The sequence below is a fragment of the Gymnogyps californianus genome, chromosome 1, assembly GCF_018139145.2.
Source record: "Gymnogyps californianus isolate 813 chromosome 1, ASM1813914v2, whole genome shotgun sequence".
Lineage (NCBI taxonomy): Eukaryota > Metazoa > Chordata > Aves > Accipitriformes > Cathartidae > Gymnogyps > Gymnogyps californianus.
Genome location: NC_059471.1, coordinates 71,327,288 through 71,345,672, shown reverse-complemented (window position 1 = coordinate 71,345,672; position 18,385 = coordinate 71,327,288). Strand labels below are relative to the sequence as shown.

The 18,385-nt window shown below is 44.1% G+C and overlaps 1 protein-coding gene across 1 annotated transcript in view; it reads left to right on the top strand.

Moving 5' to 3' along the window:
- Nucleotides 1-18,385, top strand: part of NPAS2 (neuronal PAS domain protein 2) — a 105,366-nt gene that overhangs the window by 57,997 nt on the left and 28,984 nt on the right. The window contains 4 exon segments of the mRNA XM_050915591.1: nt 1,840-1,931; nt 5,210-5,299; nt 11,165-11,285; nt 12,296-12,409. Coding sequence (XP_050771548.1) covers nt 1,840-1,931; nt 5,210-5,299; nt 11,165-11,285; nt 12,296-12,409 — 417 coding nt within the window.

Below are 18,385 nucleotides of genomic sequence, written 5' to 3'. Positions count from 1 at the left end.
AAGGCACCTCATTTCTGGAAGAACAACTAGGTAAAAGAAAGCTAACAGTCACAAATCCTTCCACAGCAATTGGGTCAAACTGTGACTGGTTTTTGTGCACTTGCTAAAAAAAGCAAACGTTATCTATTTTTAAACTAGATTAGTAGTCACACAATATGATACAAAGCATCAGCATTTAAAAATGTTGATTATCTTCAGCGTACTTTGGATCTGGTTTATTCAATCGTATTTCCCTTTCATTTAGTAGGCTAAACCAAGATTTTAGTCATAACGGAGGAGAAGGTCAATTTTCAGATTTTTTTCTTCATAACCAGCCTCCTTCTTTATAATCCACAGAATCTCCCAAATCTCAAGTAATTCTTCTAACAGTCACTGTTTCATGTATATCAGTTTTTCCAAGCTACAGATCTGCTGAAAGTATCCTATATTCTGAAACTATATAATAAAAATCTGATGGGCTGATCTCTCTTTTTCCTTAGTCTGGTTTTGAAACATCCGTGTAAGACCATGGGGGCTGTGGAGAGCCGCCGTGCTATCAGTGACAGCCCCCAGCAGTGCAGAAAGCGAGTCGAACGAGCTGGTAGAAGCAGACGGCTGCACCTCCACTAATAAAGCCTGAACAGAGGCTTTGATTTCTTTCTAGGCAACAATACGCACAGGCACTGGTATAAGTTTACTGTCTTTAATATAATTTAGCCACTTGCATTTCTCTGGCCAGTTTGCCTATGTGCTCCGAATAGGGAGCGTTGGGTATTACGTGCTCTGGAAGTGTTAAGCAATAGGATTAATTAGCAGGCGGCACCGAAAGGAGAAGACAGGCTGCACTCAGCATCCCCTCACTACTAGAGCTGAATGAGGGAGCACTCTTAGACAAGTGGAGCGAGCAGCAAACAAAACCAGCTCAAGTCTCTCTAAATTATAAGATCTGTCCCCCATAACCCTGTCTGACTCAGGTAGAGCTAACGTGAGTGTCTGTTTTTCGAAGGAAACGGCTCACCACGGTCCATCCAGCTACCCCCAGTATGGTCCCCAGTTTCAGCGCAAAGCTGTGACTTGTTACCCCAGTGTGCCTGCACCCCTCCATGGAAAGCCCTCAGGGACTGAGCGTCCTCAGGCTGCTGCGGGGCCAAGACTGGCAAACAGCAGGGCAAAACACCCTTGGTGTCTCATGGGCAGACAGAACTGGAGACCCTCCCCTCCAGACAGGATTTGGGATGAGACGCTGGTGCTCTGTTCCCTCTCCTAAGCTGCCCTGCACCGTGGGGCTGGTGGCAGGCATGGGAGAGAGCAGGGGCAGCAGCACCAGTGTAAGGCTGCTGCAAACGCTCATGTTTCACTCACGTTTTGGAGAACGGAGCAATAGCTCTGCTGTTTGGGGTCACGGTCCTTTGGGGCTCCTCTGAAGGAGTTTTCTTGCTGCTCCCTATTCGGCACAGAAGCTGTAGGCTGAACCCTAGCTCTCTGGCATCCTAATTTTGAAGCTGTAAATTGTAAATATCAATTTGACACATGCTAATCCTTGCCTTGATTTTAATTTCATGCAAAGTGGTTTTATCTTTTGATCAATACCCAAGTAATGCTGCTTGAGGCCAATGGCTATGTGAATACAGGCTCCCACTGAAGTCAGTTCAAGTTGAGCTGAGTAAAAAATGAGGAAAACATTTCAGGATCAGGCCCAGTTTAGATAGTCGTTACTGTCACCGTATGCAAAACCCATGCTTGAAAAATGCAATTTTTGAATATAAAGGTGATTTCCATCTTTTCATAGCAACTCATATGTAGTCTTGCAAGATACAAGTTTCTTTGAATTTAAAAAATTGAAATGTTTTATTTGTCTAGAAGTCTCAGCACAGACGGAGATTTCTGAAATTCAGCAGGACTGGAAGCCTTCATTTCTCAGCAACGAAGAATTCACCCAGCTGATGTTGGAGGTGAACATGCATATATACCTTTCCTAATTTTGTCTAGCAGTCATGGAAACGCCCATGCGTCTAGAATAAAGTGTCAGCTGCAGTTCCAAAAGAGGAGGTTTCAGGTACTGCTGTATTTGACCGTCAAGCAGAGCTGTCACTGGGACAAGGGATTAGAGTCCCCACATGTTGCTTTTCAGTCTCGACGGTGCCATTGCACTGTGCCGCCGCAGCCTGCAAAGCTGCACAGGAACTCACAAGAAATGCAATCCAGGGGAGAGACTCAAATCGTAGGTTACATTTTAGTTTTACAAACAGAGGTGAGGAAAAGGGCACGCAGCAGTTTTTCTCCTGTTCTTGGAAGGCGTTATTATTACCTAATATTTATGCAAGACTAGCACCTAAAAAGCAACAGTGTCGCGTCCCTCTAGTGCTAGGTGCTGTACAAGCAGATAAAACCTGACAGCTCCTCTTGGTTTGATACAGTTAATACTTCCATTCTAATGATTTTCAAGGCCTTTATCAAACACTTTTTATTCTAACAGGGAGCAGGGTTATTTAGCAATGATAGTTTTTAAATTACCTTTAAATTACACCATAGGTGCTTTTAACGCTAGCTGGGATTTGAAGGGAGGTGACTCAATGGTGTTTACGTAGGTTCAAGATGAAATGCAAATTAGCTGCTAAAATGTATTTTTCTCTCTCAGTAACAGCTAGAACCTTCTTTAGCAAGGATCTTCTCCCGTACTAAACACGTGGAGGTTGCATGGCCCCGCAGTGTCCTTTGAGAACAAGCTTCTCCTCCTCCCACAAATGATGTGAACATGGGTCGTGATCCAGGCTCTGGCGGTGGGCAGGGAGGGATGCTGGGGAGCAGCTTGACCCACCAAGGGGTGGCACGAAGGCAGGGCACGTTGCTGGCCCCCAGGGACTGGCGGTCCCTCAGCCATTGCAGGTTGTTGTGATGAGACTCCCCTGGTCCAGTGTTATGAGACACTTTGCTCCCATTGCACTGACAACCGCCCGTTCCCATCTCAGTGCGCAGGAACTTAACGTACATAACTCCTTCAGTCTGCACTGAAATATTTCCCTCAGATAGCAATAAATTGGCAGTTGTCTTGACTGGCTGGGCCTTTGTTGATTCTACTTGTATGCCACACAATTTTAGATTAAAACAATTGCTTTTAGTTTCCCAGCTTATAAATCACCTTCTTGCTACTGTGATTTTCCATGCCCTTCAAGATAACATTGGATATTGGGATGTCCTGTTGAGCCAGCTGTTCATTATTCTCTGCTTTTTTGCCTTTCTACTAATCTTATTTTATTAACATTTGGACAAGACTGCTTGAAGTTTTTCCCATCCTCTTATTAAAAGATGGGAAGGGTTTTTTCAAGCACTGATTCAAAAGAATCAGAGCATAATTGACTGCCGTAATACATCAGCTTTCCTGAAAACGGCCTTTTCTTACCCCATTGAAAAGGCTGTCATCAAATTATATAAGAGTAGGCATTAGGCTCTGTTTGTCCATCTAGGACTGTTGCAGTAGTGAAATCTTTGAAGAGGGATATGGCCTCTTAATGTTGGAAGGATCAGTTGCAAGTAAATAAAAATAGAATTATGTATGCATATATTAACTTGATTTCACCATAAAATTCTGATGTGAGTCACTTTGTATAATTTGCATTGGGTATGAAATAAAGACTTCATTTAAAAAAAAACCAACAACCTTCACCATAGTAACACACACAATCCAGCTGCCTTGTAAAACCACTGCTCTCTTCTACGGGTTAACAGCTATCATGCTTTTTTAGAAAACAGCTTGAATGTACTACACTAAAGAAGAACATATTCTCTGCGCTTAGATTAACAAAATCAAACTAACTATAGCAGCTGGAGGGTTTTCAGAGATGCTAAACACATGCTCTTCTACTGAGGTATAAGTTATTGACCTGCTTTTCAAAGGATTGTAGCACCAGCAGATTCCCATTGACTTAAATAGTTGTGGGTGCTCAGCATTCTCTGGAAAAAGGAACATATGTTTGTGTCTTTATTCAAGGCTTTGTGTTTTCCTTTTTCTTTGAAAAACAATTAGCATTTTCCAGTGTTCTCAGAATTCTTTCCCTTATTGAAGTCAGCAGGGGGGAAGGATGTGCTGCAGCTCACAGGATCAACTGCTAGCCTGGCTTGGAGGCATGCCTGGGTTTGCAGTAAGGTTTTGTAACGCCATGGCACCCTGATCAGGCTGTTTGCAGTACACCTGTCTCCTGAACAGGTATTGCCTCTGGAGTCCAGTCGAACTCTGCTCTGATTCAGTCGTGCTTGCAGTGCCCGTACTGCTCAAATTCTGCAGGCAACACTGACTCCAGATCACCAGTGAACTGACAGAAAGGACCCAGACCTGCTCCGCTTGAAGGCATTGGGAGCTTCACCAGCGACTCCTTAATTTCAACGGGAAGGTTTTAATATAGTCTCTGAGCACCTACTGTTGAGTCTTAATTTTTGGAGGGGTTCTGCTCAGAGTAGTGATGCTTTAGATCTGGAAATCTACCTAGATTTAACTTTGAACAACATTTAGCTCAAAACTTTGCAGCTCAGACTAAAGAAGAAACTAATTTTGAAGGTGAAATCGCTCCTGTGCAGAGGATGGGGATAAGGCTGACATTCCCCTTCAGTCCTAGCAGTGAAGGGGCTTACCACAAGGTGGGACTGAAGTGAGGAAGAAACTCTGCAGAAGGGTGAATTTCTCTTGGAATGAGTAATCTAATACTATGACCTTTAACATAAATCACTCAATTAAAACTCAGGCTAAGGATTATTTGATCATTTGCATTGCTTTTACTTACATGAAAGCCCAGTAATGTACAACGTTACATTAATACAAACTGAGATTTATGGGGTTTGCAGAGAAATACCATTTTGAGATAGGACCGCATCCTTTCATCGTCCTTTGATATTTACACAGAGCTCAAATGTTCATTTTAATAACTTCCAAGGGATCCAGTATTAGTCATTTTGCATTATTAAAATGTGTGATTAATTTAAAAACTGAGACATGAAATGTTCCTGTGAGTCCTTTGTTGCTTCAATAGTAGGTTTTACTAGACTACAAAAAGTGTTGTAAAGGTTAAATCAGACTGTAAAATCAGAGAATTACTGTTCTGCAACTTGAGATAACGTTCCTACAGCTCGATAACAATATGGTCCTGAAGTCAAACTGTTTTGATCAACACACGATGAGACGTCCTGTTTACACCACTCATTCCTATTAAAGCACTCTCCACTTGTCTGTTTTCCTTAGGCATTAGATGGCTTCATTATAGCAGTAACCACAGGTGGAAGCATCATCTACGTGTCTGACAGCATCACACCTCTTCTAGGGCATTTACCAGTGAGTAATTCTGGCATTGGCTTTTCTACTACAGATTGTAGGATTGGGCCCTGCATGTTTAGAAACAGATGTAAAAGGGTGGTGGGAGGTGGTGTTTTCCTGAAAATGCAGTGAGTTTTGTCCCTGTGTTATGCTGGCCGCTGCTGTTGATCAGCTCTGTTCTCTCTCCGTCTGATTCATACCCTTCAGGTTTTTGTTGCTATGAGGTACTTCAGCTTGAATGGAAAAAGCTCTGCAGGAATACTCTGGCCAGAGGAGGGACAGGGTGACCTGGCTGATCTTCTCCATCTCTGATTTCTAAGCTAGCAGACAATAGCGCCAGTGCTGCTGGCAGCCCGGCGAGGAGTTTGTTAAGGGCTTTATTCTGCTCCCAGGGAGATAAAGGACAAAAGCCCCACTGAATTCAGAGGAGCGGGAGTTAGCCAGTGGCTGCTGCCGAGCTGTCCCCGCAGCTCAGCTGTGCTTTCCCAAGGGGAGCGCACCCCGCTCCCGAGAGGTGCTGGTGGAGCCAATGCTCGGCATTCGGGTCCGGCACATAGGGCTTGTTCTATCTGCGGGCTGCTGGGTCTTGCTGTGGGAGACACTCCTGCGTGCACTGGCTTGGGCTGGAGGAGCAGGGGAGAGGGACTGCTCCGAACCCTGCTCCTGTTGCTAAGGCTGCTCTAGGAGAAATGGCACAGTAATTAAGGATTAATCCTCACATTCATTTTTAGTACCTTGGTCTCAAATAAATACATGCCCAGGAGAAAAAAACAGCTGCCAAATCATTATTGTACCACCCCCCTGCCATGTTCTTAGGAAAATTACAATTCTTTTTCTCTCGTTTACTTTTTCACCAAATACATGTTATGTTTTCCACCCAGACAAATGTATTTCACACACACTACCTTGCTGTAATACGAACAAAAATTATTTTCTTCTGAGACGAAAGGAACTTGATGAAAGACAGCAGCTCCTGGTAAATGCAAGAATATTGCTATGCAACAACAGATTGAACTGCATCTATCTATTTCAGTTTTCTTTAATCCTCAACAGTTGAGAAAACCAGTAGTTGACTATTTTCTGACATTTGCCTTCACTTCAAAGGCACAGAGCCCTGCCCTGCATGCAGGCTGTTGGGTCTTCATACGCTTACTGATTTCCATGGAATTTCCTTGTCTTTCATGGATTGGGGGTTTCATTGCTATCCCTTCCAAATACTGATTCTTAGTGGAGACGGTAGATCTGCTGCAGGAAAGTATTGCTCTTCAGGAAGACGCATTTCAGACCCTGTGCCTAAAACCTTAAGCCCTGGCTGAACATGGATGGATTCAGGTTCATAATTCCCGAGTTGGACCATCAGAGACTAAATCAATTTTCCCTCCTGAAGTCATGCCTTGTGTGATAATCTTGCACGGTATCCAGCCCAAAATGAGGACAAAGATGGGCATTATTTTTTATTCGCACAGAAGCAGCACATAGCAGCCCAAGCCAGGGACCAACCTGCCGGGGCTGGAGGTAGAGCAGGAGTTCCCACAGACCTTCTTGGAGCTGATGGAGTGATGATGGTTAACAACTGCTCCACCAGCCCACGCGTGCAGAGTGACTGGGTGCATCCCAGAGACTGCAACTGAGCAGGCAACGAAGGCTTCTGCCTGCCCAAGGTTGGCAAATCGCTACGGCCATGGGCAGGGGCCCAGCTGAGTGTGCAATTAGGTGCACACTGGGCATTTTAGTCCCATGCTGCCCTTTCCGTATGTCTTTTTAAGTTTTAAAACTGATCAGAGTGCTATCTGGAAAATCTATGTGGCTTATTTTGTTTACCTCCAGGATCTATTTGTAAGCTAAATTCAGTCACTGTTTGAGGGACAAAATACAAATTCTTTCTCCTCTGTGACTGCAGGGAAAAAAAATACTCTGCAAATCTTCTGCTTTGAGCACTGAAAGGAAAACAAAACTGGGCAGAATGCAGAGCAGGGCTCTCTGAGGGCCCCTATCAAGAAATCTGATGTATTTTCTTTCATTAAAATCATGAAAGACTCTGGTGCTGAGAACAAATATATCCAATTCTCTTTAATACAGCGTCCCTAAGTTCCATGGAGCATTTTCAAACACAAACTTCCTCTGTTGTAATTCTAAATAGTTTGTTATTACAAGATCTGGAGGCTACTCCTAGTGTCGGTTCATGTAAAGAGAGGTTTAGCTCACATGGTAAGATTGACTATAGTTGAAGTGAAGTGAACTGCTGGAGATCTGGTCACAACTCATAGCATTTGCCAGTCAGATGGTACGCTATGAGCCCAAGACTATGCAGTCTCTGGAGGAGGGTCCTCCCTGTCCCTTCTTGCCTGCTTTGCTGAGTGAAACCATTAAACACAGGCAGCAGAGTGACTATTTCCAACCTACAGGAGGAGATGTAGCTTTCTCATGGACGTTGCCTGTCCACGGGCTCAGGCAGAAGGTGCTGTACCTGCTCACGGACTGGGAGGGTGGTGTCCATCTCACCCAGCTTTAGTCCCATAGCCAAGCGGTCCACGCTCGGTGCCTGCCTACGTGAGGCTCCTTGAGGGTTGGTGGGGAGGTGGCTGTGCAAAGGCAGGAGGTTCCTGGCAGGGCTGAGCTTCTCCTGGGGGGCTCTTTCTCCCCAGGGGCTCCCCGGTGAAGCTCGGGTAGCTGCTCTGGTGTGTTGGGCACTTAAGTTAAACGTCAGGGTGGAAAAATCCAGGACATAGCACTTTATAGTGTACAAAAGTTTTGCATGCTTTGTTGCTGTTACGGGGTAGCAATGGGCATCAGTGCAGGATATACAGGTTGGTGTAGGGGCCAAATCCCAGCACATGAGAGCAGAGCTATCTTGATTTTTTGGGTTGATGGGAAAGAAGCCTGTCTCATTTGCAGCCTTCCACCCTCCCATTCCTGTAGTGACCATGTTGCTCAGTTCCCCTGCTTTTTTTTCCCTGCACCAGGAATAACTCATCATACTTCCTCCTTGCCCCTCCAAAAAGCAATGAAAAGGTGAAGGAGCTCCATTTTGGAGTACATGTGTTTTGCTGAAGCTGCACAGATATTTAAGCTATACATCAAATAATTGCAGAACTTGGGGCAAATTTGCTGTGTATTGTTTTTAGAACGCACCAGCATCCATGTATGCAAAGCTGTTGTTTCTTTGCCTGCCGTAGCTATCAGAGGTAAATACTCAGAAGTTTCTGTTAGCAGGATCCACAGATTCCAAGGTGCAGAGCAGATTCCAAGCTTAGCAGCATAAATATGCATTAATGTAGTTCATCTAACCACTCTACCCACAGTCACTGTAATTCATCTTTTATCCACTTTGCCTGTCTCATTCAGCAATGCTTTGTGGCTGTGTCTGCCAGCAGGGCAGAACTGCCCGCTGCAGAATAATTAGAATAATTAGACAAAGCTGCAAACTGTTCCCCTCCAACCGATACATTTTTGTCTGTGGTGATCAAATTTTGTCCATCTCTCTGGTCACCTTTTTACCATGGCACCAGATGTCTGCTCTTTAGGTCTGGTGCAGAATTAGCTCTGAATAGCTTGCCTGGCATGTCCTACAGCTCCAGCAAGACCATGGAATATTTGCTTCCTTCTGTCTATTTGACCTGTTGATATATTCTTGATTGACATGTTGATTCAAGAACATTGTTGGAGTCTTGATACGTACAAGATCCAGAAATTCTGTTCCGTGCGCTGCTTCACAGGTGTGCCTAACCTCTGCAGGAGGCAAGAGTTGTGAAACACAGCAAGAAGTAGATAACTTATCATTTTTTTCAAACTCATAAAAAAAGAGTTGGTTTTTCCTAACAGCAAAGATGCAAACCAAACATCAAATTCTGGATATGGTACATGATGGCAGCAAAAAATATAAATGCCAGGACTTGCAAATCAATGAATAGCTGCTACTCAGGGCAAGAGGTTTCTCTGAGAGGGGTGTGGAACAAAAGTCTCTTGCAACCCCAACTGTAGGTGTAGTCACAGGGCTCTACAGCTATCACCTTAAACAGAAATGACACTGCGGAACTGATGACAGGTTTTGAATCGGAGCTTGGTCACAGTGTGGAGACAAAAGGTGGTACAACCTCAGGTCACTGAAGAAGCAATTGTGAGTTTGAGGAGCGGTGACAGCTCACATCTAGTCCTCCTGCAGTTACTGCTGAGTGGATGGGAGATTAATTAACCTCCATGAGACTTATGTGAAACTGATGGATAAGTATCATTATCTACCATTTACAGGTAGAAAAGGAATGAGAAGGAAAAATTACTTTTCTAAGATTGTACCATAAGCCTTGAACAGGACTCACCACCGCAGTTTCCCATCAGGTGCTCTTTCTTCATATGCCCAAATTACATGAACAGTGTACTGTATTTTGTGTAAATATAAATATAATGTGTGTATATAGATATATAAAATAAATAATATAGATGATATAACTATAATGTATGTATATATGTATTTATACATATATATAAAAAAATCACATACTGTATCAGTAGGATGCATATTAATAAGGTATACACTAAAGTCACAAAAATATTCAAGTATTCTTCACAAAAGGAATATTCAAGTAATGAGCCCATGTACTAAATACTTATAGCTGAATAATCTAAAATGATATATTATCGCATCAACATAAGTGTATAAAGCGTAGCACTGATTTTCAAAGTATACTCGATGCATTTCACTACTCTAAACAGGAATTCCACACAGAACAGCAAGCATGGGTAGAAAGCAGAGGGAAACCAAAGCGCAATCTTACATAAATACATAAATAAATGATGATGATTAATATCTTGCCAGTCTCATACAGGGCTAACACATTTTCAACACGACTATACAGTCTGATAGCAGCTGCTGAGATGACACATGAAGCTGTGTCAGTGTGCCAGCTCAGCCCAAGGTAGTCTCAAGTGGGATGGATGTAAGTCAATGCCATTAGAGGGTCACTTTATCTCAGGACTTCCTTTCAGATACGCTCTTCTAGCGTTAGGTTAGTCACCATGCTGAACGCAGTGAGACCTTCCTCTTGGCAACGCTGTGACAGACTCTTTGTCTTCTCCACGCTGGGCCAGTCATGGCCTTTTGCACAAATCCATCTCCTCTTTCCATTACCAAATCTCAGTACCTAGATTTCAGACGGATTTCAGGTTTGTGCCAGCTGACCGTGGGGCTGGAGATGCTCGGGCATTCAGCCCATGGCTGGCCAGAGGGCTTGTGCCAGTGGCACCCCGAAGTCCCCCTCCCTGGGGACTAACTACTGCTGCTGCAAAGCGATGTCCAGACTGGGGAGTCCCCTTCTCCCTGCTCCCACCTGCCAGGATGCAGGAAGGGGGGGAGCAATGGCTGCTGCCCCGAGGGCACTTCCCAGGAGCTGAGGGGGTCCCTCCAGGGAGGGGCTGGATCTGGGACTGACCCAGCTCTCGGGGCCAGTGGCCCAGGGTGACTCCCAGCCCCACTGCTCCCGCTACTCAGGGTTTGCTGGGGAGAGAGTAAGCTCCAGCGATCCACAACAGGCCTGTGCACGGAGCTGGCGAGCAGCATGGGGAGCCAGGCACCCATTTTCCAGCTCACTCCCAGGTCTTGTCATTTAATTGTATGGACATACCCGATGCATCTGGTGGTCTCTGAGAAACGTTAGTGGAGCATTGCTGACTGCTGAGAATTAACCTGAGAACCAGCCCACGGAGAAGCGGCCGCTCGGTTTGTCCAGCAGTTTCCCCCCTGTTTTAGGCTTTGTCAGGAGTCCCTGGAAATCGGTGGGAAAACTCCTGTCAACTGCCACAGGCTTCATAGCCACATTGCTGCGCATCTCTGCAAGCGTTGCTCGTTGTGATATTTCTGTTTTTCTCAAAGGTTCTTTTTCTTTGCAGTGTGATGTCTTGGATCAGAATTTGTTAAATTTCCTCCCAGAACAAGAACATTCAGAAATTTATAAGATGTTATCTTCTTGTATGCTTATGACAGATTCTGCCTCATCGGATTACCTAAAAAGTAAGTTTTATTTTATCTTCCCCAGTAAATGAAAAAGCACGGGCAGGATAAAAATTTTCTCTCAGAAAGAGTTTTTTATGTGATGTGCAATATAAAACTTAGGTTCATAGCCTTTTAAAAAGATCTTGCCACCTGGAATGACCCTTTGGTTCTATTTTTAAATGAAACTCATTGCCTTTATTTTACTAGGCTAAGACTACTTGCAGTTATGTTAAATATTAAATATCATATCTTTTGAGACAGCTAAGGAAAATAGGTTAGCCGATGGAAACAGAGTTCGCCTGAGACAAATCACATCTTAATTGATACTTCAGCCTGTTCAAGTAAGATGCTGTTCAGAGATATGCTAATGTCGCATACCTTTGGTTTGCATTCTAGTTGAAAACTATCTGTAAAATCATTGTAATTCTTTTTCAAATTGAATTTCATTTTTCTTAAAAACACTTTTGCTTGCCTCACCCTTATTCACTCTAGGAGGTAAGAGGTAGGAAACCAGAAAACACACGATAATGTAAGATGTACAGCTGCTTAATCTACTGTATATACAAAACCTGCAGCTGATAGCTAATATGCCAAAGTTAATTTAATAGATATTTTGAGGTAATTAGGCATAGTTTTCCAACACAAGATGTAGAACAGCTGTGAGTCGTGAAAAGCCCAAATAGAAAAAAGAAAAAATGAAAGATCCAATTCTCTCCTTCGCTACACCGATGCTATGGCAGCGTAACTCCTCTGAGGAAGGTTGTGTAAGAGAAGGGTGAGTTAGTCTCGAAGGCTGTCCCTGAGCTGCAGGCAGACCTGTGCACAGCGCTGAACAACCTGCATCCCTGCAAGGCGATTCCTTGCAGAGGCTCTGATCCTGCAATGTATAGCACATCGGTGTATAGGACTGAGTGGTAACAAGCTGCTCTTGTGCTGCCAGTTGCAAGATTGGGGTTGGAAGACACCGTTGGTTGTGTTTAGCTTAAATAGTATATTTATTTCTTCTTCTTCTTCTTTTAACAATCCAGCTGACAATGAACTAGAGTTTTATTGTCATCTTCTGAGAGGAAGTTTGAACCCAAAGGAATTTCCAACATATGAATACATAAAATTTGTAGGAAATTTTCGGTCTTACAGCAATGGTAAGCTTTAATTGTTGTATAAATGTTACTTTAGCTGTGTAAAATAAAATATAAGTATTGCTCCATTGAACAAGACAGGCTTTTAACTGAAAGGACTATTTTTAACATTATGGGGTAAATTTCACTTCACATGGATCTCGCAGCTGATTTGCAATAGCTGGATGAATACCTATGAAGAGTGAAATTGTGTTAGCTGCTTTTGTTACTGCCCTTCAATTGTTAGTGATCCTGGACTCTGGGTAAGTTTGCAAATAATGAGAGGTTCAGAGGAGGGTTTGTTTGTGCTCACTAATACTGTGTGCTAAGACTCTACCTATTAGCTAAATAATAAGCTTGCTACCTTATCTGCTGGCTTACATTAAACACGAATTCTGTGCCAGAACTGATAACCTGCCAAATCTGCCCTCTCACCCTTCTCTGCAAAATTTTGGGGAAAGGCGGCAGCGGCACTTGAGTGCCTGCACCCACCACCCCTCGCTGCTGTGAGGGGTCCCCTGCTGCTGGCATCACAGTGGCTGAGGACACTTCCACCCGCCTCCCTCTCCAGCTGCCATTTTACATTCCTCTCCAGCACTGCAGAACCCAATATTCTCCAAAAAAAAAAGGAAAGAAATACAGTCAGCATAGTCGCTAATGCACCACAGTCAGTCTAGGGAAACCATCTTTCAAGGGATGAAGAGCAGATTTCCACCTCGCCCATTCCCTAACAAACAGATTGCTGCATGGCCATTAGTGTCAGAAATGAAATACTCTTTTATTACTTTCCCTTCTCCTGCCTACCCAAGTTTGCTTTAGTTACTTGCCTGATTGAACTCCAGAGTGGCATTTCCAAAGTTGCTGGTATTGTTCCAAATAGGTCATCCTCAGCAAAAAAATTCCCCACCGTGCTTTCCAAAAACCACACGCCACACTGTGAAAAAAAATGTCCCTGTCCCCGTTTAACTTTCTGCTCTTGTTCCACATGACTAGAATAGAAACCTACGTGCAGGATGGAGATTTGTATTTCTTGTTTGGTGCCATCTGATTTGAGGCTTTATTTGGATAAAAAATGTAACCGCCTGTATGCTTTCTAGTTTGAATGAAGCGAAATGCGGCTGCCTGACAGACGCGCACACCAAGCTGCTCTGTTTTCTAGAGCAGAAACCGGATTTCAGGTGCTGACTCATAAGGATACATTTCTACCAGGGGAATTTCTGATCCATTTTCTTCAAGGATTTTCAGCCTTTTATTTTGGTGTGACCTTAATATTGCCCTCTTACCCATTAGGATTTCATATCCCAGCATTTGTATCAGTGGCTATTTCTCAGAAGAAAGATAAAACTTGCATTACAGATATCTTCCCTAGCTTAATGCATACAAACTAAATGGGAACATATTGATTTCAGAAGACACCAAATCATTTTCCAAAGACCCCAGCTTATAGCTTTCAAATAGGACATGTGCTTTCTGCTTCAATATTTTATTTTTTTTTTCCTTTGTGCCACCTTTTTCTAAATCTTCCACTTTTTATTTTGTCTCTTCCAATTTCTTCCCATCTCTGCTCCAGTCTGACCCTCTGGTGGATAGGGAGGGGATGGCCCTTGCCCCCCACTGTGTGAGATGGTGCCTCCTGGCCCCCTTCCCCTCTCCCCATCACAGGACGGCAGCTTGCCCATCTTGACTAGTTTCCCCAGTTCAGTGCAGAGCCTGGTGGAAATATTTGCTTCACCAGTGCAAGACACAAGTGTCCCCAGCACTGCTCCCCCTTGGCCGGGGGTTTCCCCTCTGCTCCGCCCCCCCCCCCCCCCACCAGCCTGGCTCCTAATCCAGCCACAAAACAACCTCCCAGCATGGTGGAAGCAAATGCACCGGACTCGTGATGTAGCAGCAGCAAACTCTGCTTGGGAGCTGATAACCTTGGGCCAAGGACAGAGCGAGCAGCTGGAGGAGGGTGCAAACCTCCAAAGCAGCTGGTCATTAGCTCCACTGGGCTTCTCGTGTCAGCCAGCTGCACCCTGAGCAAGGCATGGGGGACATCAGCTCAAGCAAGCACCGTATGAATGCAGCCACCCTTTGGGCAGCTTTCCAGCCCCGGGGCTCGGGGCAAGCAGCTGGGCTTTGGCACAGGGACTTGTGGCATGGACACCTTTGAGCGTCTGATGGGCGCAGCGGTGGGCTGGGTTCCCGCCTTTGCTTGGCCCCCCACACACCAGGGCGCCCTGTTATCAGGCACTGTCCCCCCAGCCCACGCACCCCAGGGCTGTCACCTGCTGCACCTGCCAGTAATTGCTCTCTTCTTCCTTTCATTAAATAGATACCGTTCCCCAGCCAGCCCCCCTCCAGGTGTGAGGCCAAGCAGGCGAGAAAGACAGTGGTGGGAAGGGTGGTGGGGGAGAGACGTGTCACTCGCAGGGCAGCACTCGTCCTACGTGCATAGGATCAGCTGGCCCCAAATCCGGCTTTTTGGAGGTGTTTGTGGAGGAAGGAGGCTAAGCTAAAGATAAGAAAAGAGTTAGCTGAGGGAGAAAGACAGAAATTGCAAATTAAGCTTAATTAGCAGGAGACGTTCCTTATGAATGTATTCAAGAATGCTTTTCCCTGTATCTTTTCACAGCAATGGAAGTGTGAGCATGTTTTTACACATGGGAGACTGATACAGGATGTTCTTCTCTAAATACAAATCTCTGCCGTTCCTTTTGAGCCATCCGACGCCAAATCCTACCTTTGTTTCCAACAGTTTGCGGAGCGTACTCTGAGTCTGCCCTGCCTGCCCATTCCTGCCACAGGGATGCCAGAGCCTCTGTGGCCTGGGAAGCTCTTTTATCCCTGGGCAGGCTGTATCCCATCAGGATACTCAACTATTCCATTCTCATTAATGTAGGGTCATGGCAGTGACAGTCCTAAAGAATCTTTCACCTTTCCTTCTCACTTAACCTTCACTAATGTTTTGAAGAACTGGTAGGTCCTTTTTTGCCCTCTTTAACAGAAATGTCACTAGCTTTATTCTACTTCCACATAACCTTTTACGTAACCTCCTTTGAATTACCATCTTCTTAGGCTCATTTTATTATTGTTCATTGCTCATATAATGGTGGTGCTTGGGGGAAGGGGGTCATGCGTACTGGGGTCCCAGTCACCTTGTCCCCCTCCCTCCTCCCTTGTACCTTCTCTGTTAATCGCATTGTGACTTATGGCTGAGAACATCATATAGGGATCGATTTGAATGGATTAATTTGAAGGACTGAGGCTTAGAAGGCCAGTTAGGGGCTTAGCTGCTCTCCCGAACTTTAGTGGGAGCGCTGGGGCAAGGCCATTGTACTGAGATGCCAAAGAGAATTTTTTTTCTGCTAAAGTAGAACAAATACCTGATATCTACCAAAGTGACTTGTCACCAGGATTGCTGTCAGAGCACCAGATCACGCACAACCTACATCGAACCCCTGCTATTCCCTCAGAGGAGCGGTCACTGGCATCTTCCCCCATCCCAGGAGGGGCAGGGAGATGCCTGTGCAGCCCCCAGAAATTGCCCAGGAAAGTTCCCATAGCTCACGGCATGTGTTCAGTCTTTCAGAAGATCACCGTCCCTAGAGCTCCTGGGCTCAGCTATAGCTGGAGGCTAGAGGAGCTGCACAGCCCAGTGCCAGGGTTAGCAGGAGGGTCCGCGCTTGGGCTGGTCCCAGGGATGGTGTGCGGTAAGCCGTACTCTGTAACCCCTGCTGCAAGGACATTTCTGCAGGTGTATCTACACCAGGGATGTGGCACAAGCCGCCCGCACATGAGCGAACCCCCCTCGAATTAGCTGTGCCCAAGCGAGAGCGGCTGACCAGCGAAACAGCAATGCGAGCTGTGCAGAGTGACTGCATGAGTCACTGGCTGTGCTAAATCAAATACAAGAGATTTGATTTTCCATTTGGGAGGATTATATAATCATCATTAATTAAGCTTCAATGAGAAAAGCAGGGCTGTAACCTGACGTGATGACTCAGTAGTCCCTTGAGAGGAGGGGAGGTGGCCGATGGGCCACTCAGAAGAGGAAGGTGGAGTTCCCTCTTTGCTTCTGTGAGAAATGCCTACTTGCTCCCAGAGCAAGGGGTTTTGGAGGGGCGTTTTTTACTTGCAAATAGGAACTCTTTCCAATATTTTTATATATTTCAGGTCCTGATCCTGTAGTCCAGATTTTAACAAGAGAGATGAATATATGCAAACATCTGAGGGAGCCAAGTGCCACCACTGTACCTGTTGACCAGTAGTACCTGATAAGGGGCAGGGTCATGTCAGCATCACCAATGAATAATGCAGTGGCTCCCATCCAGTTTTGCCTGAGGGTTGAGGGGGGAAGCAAGTAATAAAGATAACTCCAAAAAATCCAAGGAAACGCTTAGCTCCCAGTATAAAATGTCAAAGTAAGTGAGAATAAATTATTTTACAAAGCTGCTTAATAGCTCATGCTGATAAGAAAAGATATGGCGGGCTGGATTTATCCCTCCTGTGAAAATTGTTTGTACGTTTGTAAACAGAAAAAGATCTCTCATAATTATATAACCAAATATTGGCTTTGGTATCCTATTTCTGAGGTGACATACTTCCTTAAAAACTCCTGAAAGGGACAAAGCCAGAGTCATGCCTTTCAAAGCGTTCACCAACATAAAAAAGGAGCCCCAGCATCTTTAAAGTGGGAGATCTGTCCTTTCATCCAAAATGCCTGAAGTTTTTCTCTTGAAGGAGGAGATAACTGTTACGTGAAAAGAGTTCCTGATCAAGTAATATTATTAAACATTATAGTGGAATTTAAAAATGTGCATTTTTGTTCCCAGTTACATGGAAACTCAGGAAGTATCTGGTTACTGGATGCTAATAATAGCAGAAACTCTACTGTTAGCTGATATATCTCTCAGAGATAAGAATAACCATCAAGAAAATTATTATGCTGAGGAGAAAAAAAAATCTTTTCACTCCCAGAACAATTAATTCAATCTGAATTCCTTTTTAAAAGAAATAAACCGATTTATATGGAAGATACATTGATCTTGAGCCTTCATAAGCATATGCAGAAACATCTGATAACAAGAATAACTCAAACTGAAATGAATATTTTGATCAGAACCGACAGCCGCGTATTATTATGTGCTATTAACAATATTGTAGAAGCTGCAGCTAGCCATCTGCAGCGCTTATGCTGGGCTCTCTATGGGCACTTAAGAAAAAAGGCACCATTCCTGTCCTAAAGAATTTACTTGGGGTTCATATCAACACAGGATGGCGAGGGGAGAAACAGGAGGAGGAAAGAGAGAGTAGATCAAAGTAGACAAGTGATGTACGGACACCGTCACTGTTACTCATCCGAAGCTACTGAGTGCAGTCTGGCTTGCCACTAGCACTTTAGATTTCTTCATTATATATATAAATTGCTGAATATTCTGTTTATCTGTGGTCTGAATTTATTTATATGAAACAATCTTGATTTTATTCTGGTCTGTTTGGCTTGTATTTTTTGAAATCACTGTTCAGTTTGTTTGACAGTCACTAAGACTGGTTCTTTAAACATCAATATCTACTGACAGGAAGGAGGGATTTCTTCTTTCAAATGGCATAAATGAGAGGTTTGCTGTTATAGGAAGAATATGTTTTAAAAATCCTAAGTTAAAATAAGATGACCGAGCAACTGACTGCTGTACTATTATTAACTGAATAATGTGGCATCTGGGGTTTTTTAAACACGTTTTCATTCATTTCATGTGGCATGATTTTTATCCCTAAGGATAAAAATCTTTTTGTCTATGGTAGTTAAGGGCTTGGTTCCTTATATATATTACTTATTTTTAACATCTTGTCCTTAGTGTCCTGGTCTTTTTTTAAAAAAACAAAACCGAACAACAACAACAACAAACCTGTATATAGGCAAATCAGTTTCTTTCTACCTTCTTATATGATATTTGCAAGTACTTTAATACTTCTACAAAAGAAATTTGTGGTAGCTCTAGGAGCAGCAGGTCTGAT